Source organism: Haliotis cracherodii, unplaced genomic scaffold (genome assembly GCF_022045235.1).
Source record: "Haliotis cracherodii isolate W230 unplaced genomic scaffold, xgHalCrac1.p SCAF_18, whole genome shotgun sequence".
Classification (NCBI taxonomy): Eukaryota; Metazoa; Mollusca; class Gastropoda; order Lepetellida; family Haliotidae; genus Haliotis; species Haliotis cracherodii.
In genome coordinates this window covers 27,259,769-27,278,313 of record NW_027266273.1, presented here as the reverse complement: position 1 = coordinate 27,278,313, position 18,545 = coordinate 27,259,769, and the positions used below count along the sequence as shown (strand labels likewise).

The 18,545-nt window shown below is 41.4% G+C and overlaps 2 protein-coding genes across 2 annotated transcripts in view; one reads left to right on the top strand and one right to left on the bottom strand.

Moving 5' to 3' along the window:
• LOC139465949 (muscarinic acetylcholine receptor gar-2-like) overlaps nucleotides 1-18,545 on the top strand; it is a 236,575-nt gene that overhangs the window by 102,590 nt on the left and 115,440 nt on the right. Inside the window, exon 3 of the mRNA XM_071247959.1 lies at nucleotides 6,684-7,294. The gene's annotated coding sequence lies outside the window, so the exon portion shown is untranslated. The remainder of the gene's footprint in view (nucleotides 1-6,683; nucleotides 7,295-18,545) is intronic.
• On the bottom strand, nucleotides 1,003-17,515 carry LOC139465590 (uncharacterized). Its single transcript, XM_071247299.1, has 3 exons — nucleotides 17,443-17,515; nucleotides 2,936-3,491; nucleotides 1,003-1,006 (listed from the first exon to the last, which is right to left on the bottom strand). Exons 1-3 carry the CDS (start codon nucleotides 17,513-17,515, stop codon nucleotides 1,003-1,005), a joined length of 633 nt encoding a protein of 210 aa, XP_071103400.1.

The window sequence follows — 18,545 nt, the reverse complement described above, 5'->3', positions numbered from 1 at the left end:
ACTGTTGTTCAGATGGGCGTTAGATACAACTATTGTTCAAACGGGCGTTAGACACAACTGTTGTTCAGATGGGCGTTAAATACAATTGTTGTTTAGATGGGCGTAAAACACTACTGTTGTTCAAATGGGCGTTAACACAACTGTTTTATGGGCGTTAAAACAACTCAGTCACTCCACTAACTAAGTAATTTTCAAATAATGCGAAAGAGAACTACTGCATCTCAAAAAACACTCTCTGTCAAAGACTGTTTCCGTCCTTCCTATATAATGTGTTAGTTCAATAGATAATGTTGAAGAAATTGGTAAAAGATTGGCACACATCATTCCACTTGCAAAGTCCTGGTGCCTTGAAGTCTTGGTCCATGTCTGTTACTGGTTCAAACAGAAACACGTATCTGAACATTTCTTATCCATTCCAAACACTGTTCCCCTCTGTGAATTGTCAAATGCATTATTGTGCATTGAATTGTCTCAATTTTAATTTCAATAACTTCAAATTCCTGAAAAAGCTTTCGAAAAGTGTCTGTGTTAGGCTCTACTAGGCATCAGTGTCTTGGTAAAGAAGCTGCGATGAGGTGCCGTTCGTTTCAGCTAATACTCTATGGTAAATAAGCACGTTCTAGTCGCTACATGTCATTAGTTTTTTAATTTTAGGTTTACACGCTTGCGTAGATCAGCAATCGTTGCATAACTTTTTTTACGTGCACGCGTACATTGTACGTCCTGAAGCTCCTAACAGCGATACTTCATTCACTCATGATCAACGGCCTGCACGGAGATTTGTAGCGAAGGTAGCATGCGTTGCTGCGGAGCTGGTTAGTCATGTAAGAGTTATGCGAGTTTCTTGCAAAATTCTATTCTTAGAATAATCCGACAGATCCTATTTCGACAAATACATGTGTTGGGAGTGCGCTTTATTTAGTGTCCGATCGCGGGAATAAACATTCAGCATTTTTCTCAATAATCGCAAACAGAGCTCACTTAAAAGATACTTTAAAACTCTCATCTGGAACATTTAATAAGAACATTCCTTGTGTAAACGCATGTTATGATGTTAAGATAAGATGAAAGCGCCACTTTTCCTGCATGACAAACTCACCATAATGCCACAATCACCACAAATATATTGATTGCATAGCAATGAAAGGCTTTGAGTAATGTGAAGAACAAACCCAACTAATTGCTACAAATTTGTCATCTTGAAAGATATAAATACATTCAATACTCTCGTAAAAATGTCTTACCAATAACAAGTTTTCACTTCACGTCTGCCAAATATTTGCTCTAGTAGTCAAGAAAACGCTTAAAACTGGTTCCGTCTCGTTAGAGGCGGCATTAACACTGGAAGCGCAAGTCTCGCGGTTTATGGCCACACCTCGTTAGCAATCAATAACGTTGAACCCTCCACAACAAAACTTGACCTCTGACCTGAAGTGGCCTGCCCCCTGGCCAATACTCACACATGTAGGCAGAGAATCGACATACCCTCTGGACCAGGTTACCCGTAGTGAGAACACTGTGTTAAATACACATATATAGTGTCCCCTGACAGAGTTAGAAACGTGTGTATTGTGTCCCCTTACAGAGTTAGATACACATATATAGTGTCCCCTGACAGAGTTAGATACGTGTGTATTGTGTCCCCTGACAGAGTTAGATACGTGTGTATTGTGTCCCCTGACAGAGTTAGATACACATATATAGTGTCCCCTGACAGAGTTAGATACGTGTGTATTGTGTCCCCTGACAGAGTTAGATACGTGTGTATTGTGTCCCCTGACAGAGTTAGATACGTGTGTATTGTGTCCCCTGACAGAGTTAGATACGTGTGTATAGTGTCCCCTGACAGAGTTAGAAACGTGTGTATTGTGTCCCCTTACAGAGTTAGATACACATATATAGTGTCCCCTGACAGAGTTAGATACGTGTGTATTGTGTCCCCTGACAGAGTTAGATACCTGTATATAGTGTCCCCTGACAGAGTTAGATACGTGTGTATTGTGTCCCCTGACAGAGTTAGATACACATATATAGTGTCCCCTGACAGAGTTAGATACGTGTGTATTGTGTCCCCTGACAGAGTTAGAAACGTGTGTATTGTGTCCCCTGACAGAGTTAGATAGGGTGTATTGTGTACCCTGACAGAGTTAGATACGTGTGTATAGTGTCCCCTGACAGAGTTAGATACGTGTATAGAGTGTCCCCTGACAGAGTTAGATACGTGTGTATTGTGTCCCCTGACAGAGTTAGATACACATATATAGTGTCCCCTGACAGAGTTAGATACGTGTGTATAGTGTCCCCTGACAGAGTTAGATACACATATATAGTTTCCCCTGACAGAGTTAGGTACGTGTGTATAGTGTCCCCTGACAGAGTTAGATACACATATATAGTGTCCCCTGACAGAGTTAGATACACATATATAGTGTCCCCTGACAGAGTTAGATACACATATAAAGTGTCCCCTGACAGAGTTAGATACACATATATAGTGTCCCCTGACAGAGTTAGATACACATATATAGTGTCCCCTGACAGAGTTAGATACACATATATAGTGTCCCCTGACAGAGTTAGATACACATATAAAGTGTCCCCTGACAGAGTTAGATACACATATAAAGTGTCCCCTGACAGAGTTAGATACACATATATAGTGTCCCCTGACAGAGTTAGATACACATATATAGTGTCCCCTGACAGAGTTAGATACACATATATAGTGTCACCTGACAGAGTTGGATACGTGTGTATAGTGTCCCCTGACAGAGTTAGATTCGTATGTATTGTGTCCCCTGACAGAGTTAGATACACATATATAGTGTCCCCTGACAGAGTTAGATACGTGTGTATTGTGTCCCCTGACAGAGTTAGATACACATATATAGTTTCCCCTGACAGAGTTAGATACGTGTGTATAGTGTCCCCTGACAGAGTTAGATACACATATATAGTGTCCCCTGACAGAGTTAGATACGTGTGTATTGTGTCCCCTGACAGAGTTAGATACACATATATAGTTTCCCCTGACAGAGTTAGATACGTGTGTATAGTGTCCCCTGACAGAGTTAGATACACATATATAGTGTCCCCTGACAGAGTTAGATACGTGTGTATAGTGTCCCCTGACAGAGTTAGATACGTGTGTATAGTGTCCCCTGACAGAGTTAAATACGTGTGTCTTGTGTACCCTGACAGAGTTAGATACGTGTGTATTGTGTCCCCTGACAGAGTTAGATACGTGTGTATAGTGTCCCCTGACAGAGTTAGATACGTGTATATAGTGTCCCCTGACAGAGTTAGATACGTGTGTATTGTGTCCCCTGACAGAGTTAAATACGTGTATATATTGTCCCCTGACAGAGTTAGATACGTGTGTATTGTGTCCCCTGACAGAGTTAGATACGTGTGTATTGTGTCCCCTGACAGAGTTAGATACGTGTGTATAGTGTCCCCTGACAGAGTTAGATACGTGTGTATAGTGTCCTCTGACAGAGTTAGATAGGGTGTATTGTGTACCCTGACAGAGTTAGATACGTGTATATAGTGTCCCCTGACAGAGATAGATACGTGTGTATTGTGTCCCTTGACAGAGTTAGATACGTGTGTATAGTGTCCCCTGACAGAGTTAGATACGTGTGCATAGTGTCCCCTGACAGAGTTAGATACGTGTATATAGTGTCCCCTGACAGAGTTAGATACATGTATATAGTGTAACCTGACAGAGTTAGATACACATATATAGTGTACCCTGATAGAGTTAGATACGTCTGTATTGTGTCCCCTGACAGAGTTAGATACGTGTATATAGTGTCCTCTGACAGAGTTAGATAGGGTGTATTGTGTACCCTGACAGAGTTAGATAGGGTGTATTGTGTACCCTGACAGAGTTAGATACGTGTATATAGTGTCCCCTGACAGAGTTAGATACGTCTATATAATGTACCCTGACAGAGTTAGATACGTGTGTATAGTGTCCTCTGACAGAGTTAGATACATGTATATAGTGTCCTCTGACAGAGTTAGATAGGGTGCATAGTGTCCCCTGACAGAGTTAGATACGTGTATATAGTGTCCCCTGACAGAGTTAGATACACATATATAGTGTACCCTGATAGAGTTAGATAGGGTGTATTGTGTACCCTGACAGAGTTAGATACGTGTGCATGGTGTACCCTGACAGAGTTAGATACGTGTGTATTGTGTACCCTGACAGAGTTAGATACGTGTATATAGTGTCCTCTGACAGAGTTAGATACGTGTGCATGGTGTACCCTGACAGAGTTAGATACGTGTGTATTGTGTACCCTGACAGAGTTAGATACGTGTGTATTGTGTCCCCTGACAGAGTTAGATACACATATATAGTGTACCCTGATAGAGTTAGATACGTGTGTATTGTGTCCCCTGACAGAGTTAGATACACATATATAGTGTACCCTGATAGAGTTAGATACGTCTGTATAGTGTCCCCTGACAGAGTTAGATACGTGTATATAGTGTCCTCTGACAGAGTTAGATAGGGTGTATTGTGTACCCTGACAGAGTTAGATACGTGTGTATTGTGTACCCTGACAGAGTTAGATACGTGTGTATTGTGTCCCCTGACAGAGTTAGATACGTGTATATAGTGTCCCCTGACAGAGTTAGATACGTGTGTATAGTGTACCCTGACAGAGTTAGATACGTGTGTATTGTGTACCCTGACAGAGTTAGATACGTGTGTATAGTGTACCCTGACAGAGTTAGATACGTGTATATAGTGTCCCCTGACAGAGTTAGATACGTGTATATAGTGTCCCCTGACAGAGTTAGATACACATATATAGTGTACCCTGATAGAGTTAGATACGTGTGTATTGTGTCCCCTGACAGAGTTAGATACGTGTGTATTGTGTCCCCTGACAGAGTTAGAAACGTGTGTATTGTGTACCCTGACAGAGTTAGATACGTGTGCATGGTGTACCCTGACAGAGTTAGATACGTGTGTATTGTGTACCCTGACAGAGTTAGATACGTGTGTATAGTGTACCCTGACAGAGTTAGATACGTGTGTAAAGTGTACCCTGACAGTGTCGGACAATGAAAGTTCAGAATCAGTAAAAGATAGCTTATTATCCTTAAGAAATTATGGTCAGCGTTTTTGTTTATGACAGATATGTATGCATGACCTTGTAGACATATGACCTTGTACACGGGCTGTGCTTGTTGGCATCTGTTCACCATAACTCTTGAATGATAGTGCCCTGCGCAGCTGTAGGCCCAAGTTAAGGTTGGCACCAGATACAGTCCTACACATGCCGTCATGGCGAGGTCTGTGATTAATTGGGTATATATGTATCTCCATTATCTCTGGAGATGCCGCGTTAACCGCCTGTTTATTCTCTATTATTGGCACCAAACACAAATCAAACGTGCATCATTTTGTCTTCAAACTACAAAGCCTTAGAGGTAGGATGCTCGTGTCTTTTAACATTGTCAAGATACAACCATCCTAGAAGAAACCATCACTCATGGATCATTGTGATCAAACAGTAACGGGTTCTGTCGAGTGAATGTCGAGGTCACTGGTCACTGGCAAAAAGAGATTCTGAATCCTCGCATCCAAAGGTCACGTGCTGGTTTCTTAGGGATCTCCGTAATGGATCATGATTTAAAAAAAAAAAAGATCAATCAATGTTAATTCAGTAGTGGAGACCACTGCGTGAGAGAGTAACAACATATACACTGGTACATTAATATACATTGTTCACTTAATGATTGTCTCAGTCTGCATTGTCTTATATACAAACGTTGCATGATTGTAACAGTTTCTGGATTTTTTGAAGACATTAGTTAGTTAAATTTATGTAATGTTGGATAAAAGTAGTATTTTGGGGGGACATGTATATACAAACTCCTGAGATTGCAAATAAGCAGAACACACAAGTACATCAAGGTATTCATCCTCTACGTATCTTTGTTTGCATACATGACATATTCTTTCTGATATGGCTTCTTTAACATATCTACCAGTTTCATTTCGCAGCTGGTGTGTGGTGAAGTGAAATTGGATTTAACGTCGCGTGCAAGATTATTGAACTTATATAGGGACGTGCATGCACGGGTGTGTGCGTGTGTGTATGGCTTCTTGTTCTAGTGCTAGAAAACTGAGATACCATGCCGCAGTTTAACATGAATACCCCACTCAGACACAGCATACTCCGAGCCGACCAGTCCTTGTTTTAGCCTCTTAATGCCGAGCGCCAGATTGTTAACAAGTGTTTCTTTTAACGTCTTTTGGTATGACGCGGCCGGGGATCGAACCCCGGACCTTTCGCTCCCCGGGCGGACGCTCTACTACTAGACCATGGGGACGGTCACAGCTGGTGTGAAGCACATCTTAGTTGAGCTAATGCAGCACGGCATGTTGAAATGGAAATTTCTTTAATGTAGAATTCGAAAGGACATTTTGAAAGAAGCGTAGGTTACCAATTTAGAACTGGAAAAAAGTGCTGCATGACTGACTATAAATCAGGAAGTTGTGATACTTTTGTCAAGTTGTAATTGTGTCAATGATGGACCAGCTGAATCCGAGGCACACGTGTTATCCAGGTGACGCACACACCTTCACCTCAAACCCATCACATCTGTACGTGTAACTTTGTATCAATTCATTCATAAATGTCTGTCATTTTCAGAAGAGTGGTGGACACATCCGGGCAATCAGCCCATGACCCCTACGCCTGTCCAGGACGTCTTCATAGGGACGCGCCTTGTGTTTGGAACAGAAACATGTGAAATTCGCGGCAAGGTGTGGTGTATATTTCACAGACAATAGACTCCTCTGATCTGAAGGGTCCCCATCCTCCCTAGTCACGACAGACATATGTGCATTGCAAACAATCATTCGGAAGTACTCGGGCATTTCCGGAAGTCGCTGGCTACCTGACACCTGAGAAACTCCGAAAGACACTTCAGAACGTTAATTGTCTGCAAAGTAGCCGACATGCCTTCAATTCATGTTCGCTGTTCGGTCCCATGGCATGCTCTTAATGTTTCGGATTGCGGCCGAACCCCCTGAAAACTTCACTCGGAATTCGAAGGAGAAATTTGATCCACTGGTGAGAGAGCTGTCTATAATTATTCTATCCCGTGCCTAGCCGGAGAGAAAAACAGATGATCCGAGGGTATTTGAGGGAGGGGACGGTATATAGACACACAGCCTCGGGGGGTAACGGGGGAGTCTGAAGAACACAGTGCAAGCCTACGGGGGGCAGAGCAACAATATCATCAGGATTGGACAGAGCCGGTGAGTAGACACAGTGTTACCTTTAGTTCTTCCTTAAATAAAACAGAAAATGCAACATCTAAAATTCTTAAAGAAAATTTGTTCATAAAACAAGTAACGTTAACACTTCAAAGGCATCGAAGTCCCAACACTTTCAGATGGCGCCTGTGGGGCACATGTTGAAAACCTACAGTTATTGTACATGCTCAGCGTGCCTCGGCAGGTGTACTTACGATGATGTTGTAAAATAATCGCGGTGCTGATATCGGTTTGAGCAGTCGAGTCAGTCAGTCCGTTATAGCACTTTCACGAGACCAGGTCTTCATCACAGCCAGCACCAAGTTCAGTTGTCTGTGGAGAGGCTGTTAATGTATGCGTTATAACTGTATGCAATGGTCCGATTCAAGCACTCGTTAGTGTTGTTGTCCGAGATGTTATGTTTATCGGTATTTCACAACATTTCTTGCTTGTTTATCTTGTAAACTACCCTTCCTGTACATTAGGGGGAATTAAAAGACCATTTTAACCCATCCCTTGTTTACTCGCCATCTGCCGGAACAATGTGCACGATGCATTATGTGGTAAGCTATACTGGGAAACGCTGACAGGAAAATCAGTCCAGTTTTGACTTTTAGCTAACTTAGCAGCTTAATGAATGGGCATCCGGCGCGGTTGTTCCTGACAATTGAGAGTCTGGTGAGTGTCTACGGGTCTCGGTGACAGGGGAGGTTCGTGGCTGTCTCAGGGTACCTGTAATTACTTCACTTGAAACACGTCCCTGGGACTCTCCCAGTATGTCATGTTATATGTGTTACAGTCAATATGTAAAAAGACTGAACTTTTCAGTAAGGCAATTAACGAAAACGCCAAAATATTTCAGTCATTTTACAATTACCTTTCCATTAATTATATTATGATAACGAATTCCAAACATGTTTATGCTGTTTCTTCTCACCCATTGACTGACAATAATAGGATTAAAAAACCCAAAGAAAAAGTATATTTTAAATTTTTTGGCTTCTAATCCTAGCATAATTATTCTGTTGAAATCTGTTTAAGCCTTTTGGGACTTCTTAAAAACATTAAGTCAATCTGACGGCAATATAATTGTAAAATGACAATTATTTTGGCGTCTTGTAAATTGCCTTTGTGAAGATTTCAGTCATTTAAGAGATTGATTGATTTGACAATGGAGTAGTCTAGAGATTCAAGCGTTTGCTCGCCAAAGAGCCGGGTTCGATTCCCCACAAAGGTACAATGTGTCAAGCCCATTTCTTGTGTCCCCTGACGTGATATTACTGGAATATTGCCAAAAGCGGCATAAAACCATACGTACTCACAATAGGAAAAGAGCTAGCGAAAAGTGGCAGCTGGTTAAACCCATGTTACAGCGTTACATCTCCATTACATGGCTCGCATGACCCTTCGGTTTCGAGCCCTAGTCTCGCCCTCGTTGTCGCCCTTGGTCTGTCAGCACCAAACTTTGCTCGTGAATTTCAATGATAAGGTAAAGGACTGTGGCTTAACGTGGACGTTCCTAGCTTTCAATGCACTCACTCACTCACTCGCACTTTTTCTTTTTCGTCATTGGGGATGTATATAACCTGTTTTGAAGATACACCACAGTAGCGTCAACTTATTATCAGTTCCATTCCCGATGCACACATGACTTACAGATAACATATAAACTTATGAACAATATGCTTGCATGCTCAAACGCAACAGTAAACGCCGTCATGAAGATGTAATGACAACAGGAAATCACATCATCATCATCATCATCATCATCATCATTATTATCATCATTATCATTATTATTATATCAATACTACTACTACTACTAATTATTATTATTATTATTATTATTATTATTATTATTATAATATCAATATTTTAACTGGACACAAAACTTGTCAAAGCAGGCCTTGATACCTTGAAGCCACCGGTCTCCGAAAGTCATTCAAATATGCGTTCCCTTACATACTGCTGCACATCTCAAGAGAGCCTCTGGGATCTATCGGCAGTCCCAGCCAACACTAATAGACGTTAAATCTTTTAAAAAGAGAGGAGCTTTAAAATGTGCCCCTGAAAGGTCTGTACTCATAATGCCATCAAGAAGAACATATGAACGTATACTTTTGTCTGCATTTGAGGACTCTCCACTGATCTGCAGCTACACCAGAACGTCCTGTAATGCATCTTTCTGTGTAAGAAACTGTCGCTGTTACATCCCTTTTCTTCCCATCGAACACTATAATACTGTCTGGACATACGTGATGATGATGGATAGAAATGACGAACTCTTCCATCCTTGTCAACGGGAGTCTTCGTGTTCCTGGCATTGCTGTATTCTAGCATAGAGATGCTGATGTGACATCTCCCCTGCTTATATGATTGAAGATGTGGGAATTACGTCCCTGAAATGCAATAAGCCCATTGCCCGTTGCTCTATATTCAGCTCATAACAGACAATATAAGGACGTGTATAGGTGACTGATTAACTCTAACCAACAAGAACATGCCATATTCCTTCCGCATCGCTTGCTTCCTTATTCAGCTGTCACGAGCCCGGTGAGGTTTTGTGGAAATGTTCAGTGTTCTTATAAGTTTAGCATGTCGGTAACGTTAATACCCCGAAAGGTCTTCAATGTCTGATTCACGTTACGCGACAGTTGGTACCGCAAAATACCCAGGAGTGACATTCAGTTGACACCTAGTCGTAATGCAGCAATATCTCCACTTAGTTTACATCTTTCCGTTGCTGTGTGAGATATTAAGTATTTCATATCATTTTAATTCTGCGTTTGTAGTTCTTTATAAACATCATTTGTTTTTCTTCACGAATGTCAATACAGTTAAGTGGTTTATTAAAATCCTTCACGATATAAAGGAAGTGGATGAATTACATGTTTGCCGTGCGTCCTCTCCCAGGTAGCAGCGAGTCCCTAAGCAATACGTCCATCCCGCCTCCAATCTGTAACTCCACCAGAGCATCAGCCTCGCGTTGCAAAAAAAAATCTTCTAGTGGTTATAAAATGTTTGGAGAGCACTCCTGACTGGCAAGTTGCAATTATGTACAAATTGACTCATGAAGATGAAGCTTTACTCAATCTTAACATGGTGCCTGGGCCGTACAGTCGAGACGTGCCACGGCTTTCTTTTGATGAGACAAGACAGCGACATTAGCGATGCCTGCCACATATTCTAAGGTTACAGCTCTCTCATCTGTCCCTGTTAGCCCTGTCATAAGTTTGCATAACTAAATCACTGCATAAATCAGGGCAAAAACGTCCACGATTACGTTAGAAGAACGTTTGGCTTTCGACTTTACAAACACCTCCTTCAACTTTGTGTGACGGAGGAAGACGTTGATCAACACTGGGCGAGGATGTGGAGGACACTGGAATGTCAGGGTTAGATACACCAATGTCGGTTACCAATTATCATCAAACCAACTCAATGCTATGTGTCTGTATATATACTTCCAGGCTTCGTCTTGTGCAAAGCTTTGATGTATTACTGTAGAAAAGGATGCAGGATTCTCAACAACCTATGACATTCACAGCTTGGTTCTTTTTGGGGGACTTCTCATGAGTGCCATGGCCCTTTGGACGCCCATGCCGCTACTGACTGTGACACTGATGTTAGCTCTTCTCATTAAGTAACTTAATTTGCACCTCACGAATGTCCTGGGCCCCCACAAAGCGATGATTTCGAGACCAAACCAGACTAACATTAAGACCGGGGGAAAAGTTATGTATAAGTTTAAATAACAATATTTCTATGAAAGAACTCTATCGAGAAATCCTGGGGTCTCGTAATTTAGGCCTTAGGGGGGATGACTTCAGGCTCCTAGAAAAGGGGATGAGAGTGGACTTGCGGTGAATGTTTTATCAACTATACGCTCGGTCTGTAAGGCAGATTACTTCTATACTGGAACCGCCCCTGATCCATAGCTTCCGCCATGCGAGCGTGTTGGGATCCGCTTGTCATGGGTTTGAATCCTATTTTCGCTCCGAGTAGAATCTCCCCTCAGGCAGCACGATGCTTGTCTTCGTGGGTTTCAGGGGTTCTACCAAAGTAGGCATCTATCCTTCTCTAAGCCGCAAGACGCAGCTGAGCTCAACACTGTTTGAGCGTGGTGTGGCACGAGATTTGCATTTCCGGAAGGCTCCACTTAGAATCAGCAGCTTTTAGATAACTACGAATATTGTATCCTGTGTTACGATAGTATTAGCGCTGGTATCGTGTTGCGCAGGGGATCGTGAGCCCCGTGGCACATGCATGTACATGTCAACATTTGCCATCATTTGTAAAGAAAGAACTCGCCGCTATGTGCTATTGCCAACGGGGACAAATGAAGTCAGATTTTACATTTTCTGATCCTTCCACAAAACACGTCTGAAATGAAACTACTCTCGACAGGGACATGCGGCGGAAGTTGAGTTAAATTGAATGTTAGAGAAGAATACGAACACAGAACGTAACAACCACACTGCTGTGTGCCCCAAGGAAATCTCGGAAGTACATAAACTAGATTGTGACATCTTTTTCAAAGCATCGGAAACTTGTTGCCGAGTCTCCAACTAAATAATTGCAGTGATGATGGCATGTTGACATTTACTGAACTGATGAAGAATAACCTTTGAAGCAGGGGCAAGAAGAGAAGGGACAGGGTCGGCGTATCCTACCACAGCATCGTCCCATGAGGTGAATTCCTATCCAGCTCGATTTCACACCGTGGTGTTTTTGTTTCCCCTAATAGGATTTTATGGTCTTACCAAGAAAGGAAACGTAGGATTGAAAATGATGAACAAGCGAGAACTATCTGGGTTTATGTGAATACATCTTGTCTGGGTAAGCATCGGCTCCTAGAACCACAGCCCTCCCGAGTGACTTTGGCTAGGAATGCGTGGTTCAAGTACGTGATACCTTTAGAGACAAAACGAGATTTTGTGGTTTATTCATTGACCATTATGACTTCTGGTAAAGCTTACGTTGCAGACGTATTGTCTGCAACGTACTTTATGTAGTTGTTTTGCCATGTTTTACAATTATATAAATCCGAGTTTACCGATATGGACGAGAATGACAAAGGTACAACGAAATCCCCTTAATGGAGACACACAAGTTTTAAATTGTATTGTTGTTGTTGAAGTATTTTTATGTGACTGCGTGGAGAAAGTTCCCATGCCTTTTACAAATCAGTTTCTTTCTCATTCAGTCGTTTGAACAATTGTGGTGAGGGGAATGTTGGAAAGATATTTGAAATGCTAGTAAATGGTGGTGTGCTGTTGTCGGGAGTGGGAGTAAGTTAGAGTTATCCGCCCCTGGTTATTTACAAACATGACAGGCTTGATCGTCCAGGAAGTGTCGGGATGGGACAATTATGGACCAACCATTTGATATTATGGGGGGTGTTGGATTTTGCATTGGGAACAGACATTTTTAAGCAACAGCTGGAAAACCAGATATGTTTAAACTTAAAACTATCTCATCTACCTGCCATGTGTGGATTGAATACCTGTTTGAAAACTCGGAATATCTACCAACGTCCAACCAAAATTAAAAAAACGGATACAGTCTGTCTGAACTAGCCATTTGACAGTGCCAACGTGCTTACCATCAGTGAGTTCCCATACATTAAGTACAGGGCCTGCCACGTGTTGCTGTTGCCACTTATGTGATCCATTGTATTGTCTGATTGTATTTTGGTATTGCCTGGTTTGAATTTATGACAAACCTCTGTATTTGAATAGCATGATTTCACAATGTAGTTATGTATGTACCATCGAATGGGGTTAACCGCTGTGTTCCAATTAAGAAATCACCTCGTAACAAAAGAAAATGGTATCATTCTTGATTGTTAATCGTTCACTCCTAAAGCCGCACCACCCGGAAATACGGAATCACAGTACCTGACTACTGAACAGGTCATTGTTACATTTATGTACACGACCAGTATAGCAACATGCGTTTATGTACATGGCTAGCATATCAAAATGTGTTCATGTACTCGACCACCATATCAACATATGTTTATGTGTAGGGCCAGAATATTAACATATCGTTATGTACATGGCCACCATATCAACATATGTTAATGTACAGGGCCAGAATATCAACATATGTTTATGTACATGGCCACCATGTCAATATGTGTTTATGTACATGACAAGGATATCAACATATGTTTATGCACATGACCAGGATATCAACATGTGTTTATGTACATGACCAGCATATCAACATGTGTTTATGTACAGGGCCACCATATCAACATGTGTTTATGTACAGGGCCACCATATCAACATATGTTTATGTGTAGGGCCAGAATATTAACATATCGTTATGTACAGGGCCACCATATCAACATATGTTTATGTACAAGGCCACCATATTTACATGAGTAAATGTACAGGGCCACCATATCAACATGTGTATGTGTACATGGCCACCATATCAACATGTGTTTATGTACATGACCAGCATATCAACATGTGTTTATGTACAGGGCCAGCATATCAACATATGTATATGTACAGGGCCAGAATATCAACATATGTTAATGCACAGGGCCAGAATATCAACATATGTTTATGTACATGGCCACCATGTCAAGATGTGTTTATGTATATGACCAGGATATCAACATATGTTTATGCACATGACCAGGATATCAACATGTGTTTATGCACATGACCAGCATATCAACATGTGTTTATGTACAGGGCCACCATATCAACATGTGTTTATGTACAAGGCCACCATATCAACATGTGTTTATGTACAGGGCCACCATATCAACATATGTTTATGCACATTGCCACCATATCAACCTCTGTTTATGTACAGGGCCACCATATCAACATGTGTTTATGTACAGGGCCACCATATCAACATGTGTTTATGTACATAACCAGCATATCAACATGTGTTTATGTACAGGGCCAGCATATCAACATATGTTAATGTAAAGGGCCAGCATATCAACACATGTTTATGTACAGGGCCAGGATATCAACATGTGTTTATGTACATGACCGGCATATCAACATGTGTTTTTGTAAAAGGTCACCATATCAACATGTGTTTATGTACAGGGCCACCATATCAAAATGTGTTCATGTACATGGCCAGAATATCAACATGTGTTTATGTACAGGGCCACCATATCAACATGTGTTTATGTACAGGGCCACCATATCAACATGTGTTTATGTACATAACCAGCATATCAACATGTGTTTATGTACAGGGCCAGCATATCAACATATGTTAATGTAAAGGGCAAGCATATCAACACATGTTTATGTACAGGGCCAGGATATCAACATGTGTTTATGTACATGACCAGCATATCAACATGTGTTTTTGTAAAAGGTCACCATATCAACATGTGTTTATGTACATGACCAGCATATCAACATCTGTTTATGTACAGGGCCACCATATCAACATGTGTTTATGTACAGGGACAGCATATCAACATGTGTTTTTGTAAAAGGTCACCATATCAACATGTGTTTATGTACAGGGCCAGCATATCAACATGTGTTTATGTACAGGGCCAGCATATCAACATGTGTTTATGCACAGGGCCACCACATCAACATGTGTTTATGTACATGACCAGCATATCAACATGTGTTTATGTACAGGGCCACCATATCAACATGTGTTTATGTACATAACCAGCATATCAACATGTGTTTATGTACAGGGCCAGCATATCAACATATGTTAATGTAAAGGGCCAGCATATCAACACATGTTTATGTGCAGGGTCACCATATCAACATGTGTTTATGTACATGACCAGCATATCAACATGTGTTTTTGTAAAAGGTCACCAAATCAACATGTTTTTATGTACAGGGCCAGCATATCAACATCTGTTTATGTACATGGCCAGAATATCAACATATGTTAATGTACAGGGCCAGCATATCAACATGTGGTTATGTACAGGGCGAGCATATCTGTTCATGTACAGCATCCGTCAGGACTCCAAGTCGCTCCCTATGTTCAGCGAATCAAGTCATTCGGGCGACAGAGAATCATGTGTTTGGAGTTTTCGTCCTGAGAGCTGCAATTCGTTGTGTGATAACTGGTAACACATTAGTCATTTCAATGGCGTGGACACCATATGATGTAGTTGTGCTAAGGCAGCGTAAATCCTCAATTATGGCTTTCGTTTTTGTTGTTTTCTGTCAAATGTTGACTTCCAATTTGTCTTCCAGCTCTTCATGGGGAACGCCTCCCTATGTTTACATCTGTTCATTGTCAACGTGTCCTGTGGCTCGTCAGGTTTATCACATCGTTTATGACTGTTCGATTGACAAGAATTTATAGCAGTTTTCAGTGATTAAGAAACTGCATGGCTGAGGTCGGTGCCCAGTAGAATATTCCCCTTGTTGCATGTTTCACCAGGGACAATTGTTCCGTCCATATAGAGAGCTGATGGGGAGGACTCACCTCTACTGGCATGCGCTATGCTTCCGTCACATAAAACCACGTTCAGCCTATGTTACATAATGATATAACTGTGAAAAAAATAGAAGCAATAACTTTGATGAAAATGGTGTTCAATTCTTCCAACTTTGTACCCTGTCTACTAATGGATGGATAGTTATATATGTTTTATGCGATTCTGTGCCTCAGGGACTTTTGAAACTCTAATCATACCGTTATCTGCGAAATGCTAAAGACACACTAATCCTATCTCTACTACTAGATGGCATTCAGTACACTGGTACTTGATTACGTATCATGTAACGTACAAACGGTCATCAAGAAATGTATTCCTTGTGGATGTAACATTTACCTTACATATGTGCCTTCATTTAAATTATTCTTATTAGATGATACATATATTCTGTAAACCTCATCTTGGGCCCACTTGCAAAAAGCGATTTTAGCGCTGAGGTGATCGTAACTCTCATACTTTCAAATAGGCTTACGATAACCTTACCGCTAACACCGCTTTGTGCAAGTGGTCCCAGGCTCCTCTTCTCATGTTCTTAAGGGTGAAAACAAACTCAAAAGTGTGTGCATCTGTATGCGGTCTACGTTCCGGATAGTGTTTATGTCGAGTACATTTGTCTATCTAACTTAGAAAGGGATTTCCGGAAAGCCAAGTGTATAGGGTTGTTAACACTATGCTCACGCTTGTTACAGAATATTTCTGTGTTAACAGCTTCAGCTCCTTTCATTCTATCTGCAGATTCAACTGGGATGGAATGTATAGAGCACATTTAAAGTGGGTCTTCAATTTCATTACGAAATTCGATCGTTATTTCTGAATACTACACATTTAGTTGTCGTCTTCTCTGCAGTTGTTACTGTACATTAATGCACATTGCTGATGAGGTAGGTGAGTGAGTTAGGCTAACACCAGGAGTATGTTTAACTTGTATAACGGCGTTCCAACATACATGCAGGTGTAAAAGGTTTAAAGTGATGTTTGTCTTTACCATGTTGGTGAAACCCAAGAGTCCATGGTGTTGAGAAACAAAAGGCCATTGTCAGGACAAATCATGGATTCGAAGCCGAAATCGGATCCAGGCAATGAGAAGGGGCGTAATAGCGTATAATGACGTTTCAAACGATAGAGACATGGCGTTAAGAAATGGCTACTCCATAGATATAGCTAGTGTTATAGAGTGTCATAAGATCTGACATGAAAATAACAGATAAAATAATTAGGTTTCTCCTTTAGGTTAATAGTAGAGGCGTCGATCAGGTGAGACTGGTGACTTACAGGCATAAACACATATACACGTTAAAGAAATCAAACCAATGTATTGCCTCCTTCAATGTTAATTGACAGATTAGCCTAGAGGCAGTGTCATCGATGTTTAAATGCTAAATGTTTTCACTACATTTTGAAATAAAGTTCAGAAGAAATTTCACCACGTATTCCATTTAACCGATTAAAACAAAGCTTGAGTAAAAAAATATTGCAATTACCTAAAACTTTTTGAATTTGTCACGTTTTCCCCGAAGCAAGTATAATCCTAGAAAGCAATAAAATGCTGATTCCAACTAACTTGGCTTGAACGGTTACTTTGTGCAGATAATGACAGATGTTGTCGTAATGGATGGAAGCTCTAAATGTGATCGCTGGTCGTGAAAGCATGGATGTGGCTACTATCTCCGCAGCTCACTCTCCGACTGGGACGTGTTCGTCATCAGCATCCACGCTTGTAGCGATGTGGCTATTTGCCGCCTACTCACCATCATGGAAAATATTCCATTTGGAAATGAACGTGGCTTTAAAGGGAATATGTTTTGTAGCGCATCAGAAAAGAAATTGCAATTTTTATAACATGGAGCGCATACACTATGACTTTCAATAAAACTGTTAATGTTTGTTCACGAGTTATTTCGTGGTTTTTGCTCCTTCTTTGAGCTGCTGAATCTGATAATGTAACGTTCACCTGGAATCTGTGTATACACACAAAGGGCATTACGACGTCCAATACAATTTTAATACGTATTTTTCTGGTGGTTTAAAAGCGTGGATCTAATGCCGAATCCTTTAAGTGTGGTTGTTAGTTTAATGTAAAAGGTGGAATGAAAAGTTGTATATTGCGAATTGTGCATTATCTGACAAGCGCGTGATACAGCATGGTTGCTGCTTCGAATTAAAGCAATGGTAAATTCACGCCAGATGGCACGACCGTAAAGAAAGATCCTGAGTACTTGGACGTCTTGCTGTACAGATGTATGGATCATCCTGGGGTTTATCACACGATGATGTATCGAGAAATTACCGTATGTGATGAATTGTTGGTCTTTGGAACGTTATATCCTGATTAGATATTTAGTCTGATTAAATACGCCCGGGATTCCCTGGAGTCGTGTTCACGTGGTCGTTGGTCCTAGATTTTACACTTCAAGTGCCGCTCCTGCATAAAGGTGGGCTTGACGATATGTGATTGTGTTGCAGGGCGTGGCTGGATGTGAGGGTGTTGCAGGGCGTGACGGGGTGTGAGGGTGTTGCAGGGCGTGACGATGTGTGATTGTGTTGCAGGGCGTGACGGGGTGTGAGGGTGTTGCAGGGCGTGACGATGTGTGATTGTGTTGCAGGGCGTGACGATGTGTGATTGTGTTGCAGGGCGTGACGGGGTGTGAGGGTGTTGCAGGGCGTGACGATGTGTGATTGTGTTGCAGGGCGTGACGGGGTGTGAGGGTGTTGCAGGGCGTGACGATGTGTGATTGTGTTGCAGGGCGTGACGATGTGTGATTGTGTTGCAGGGCGTGACGA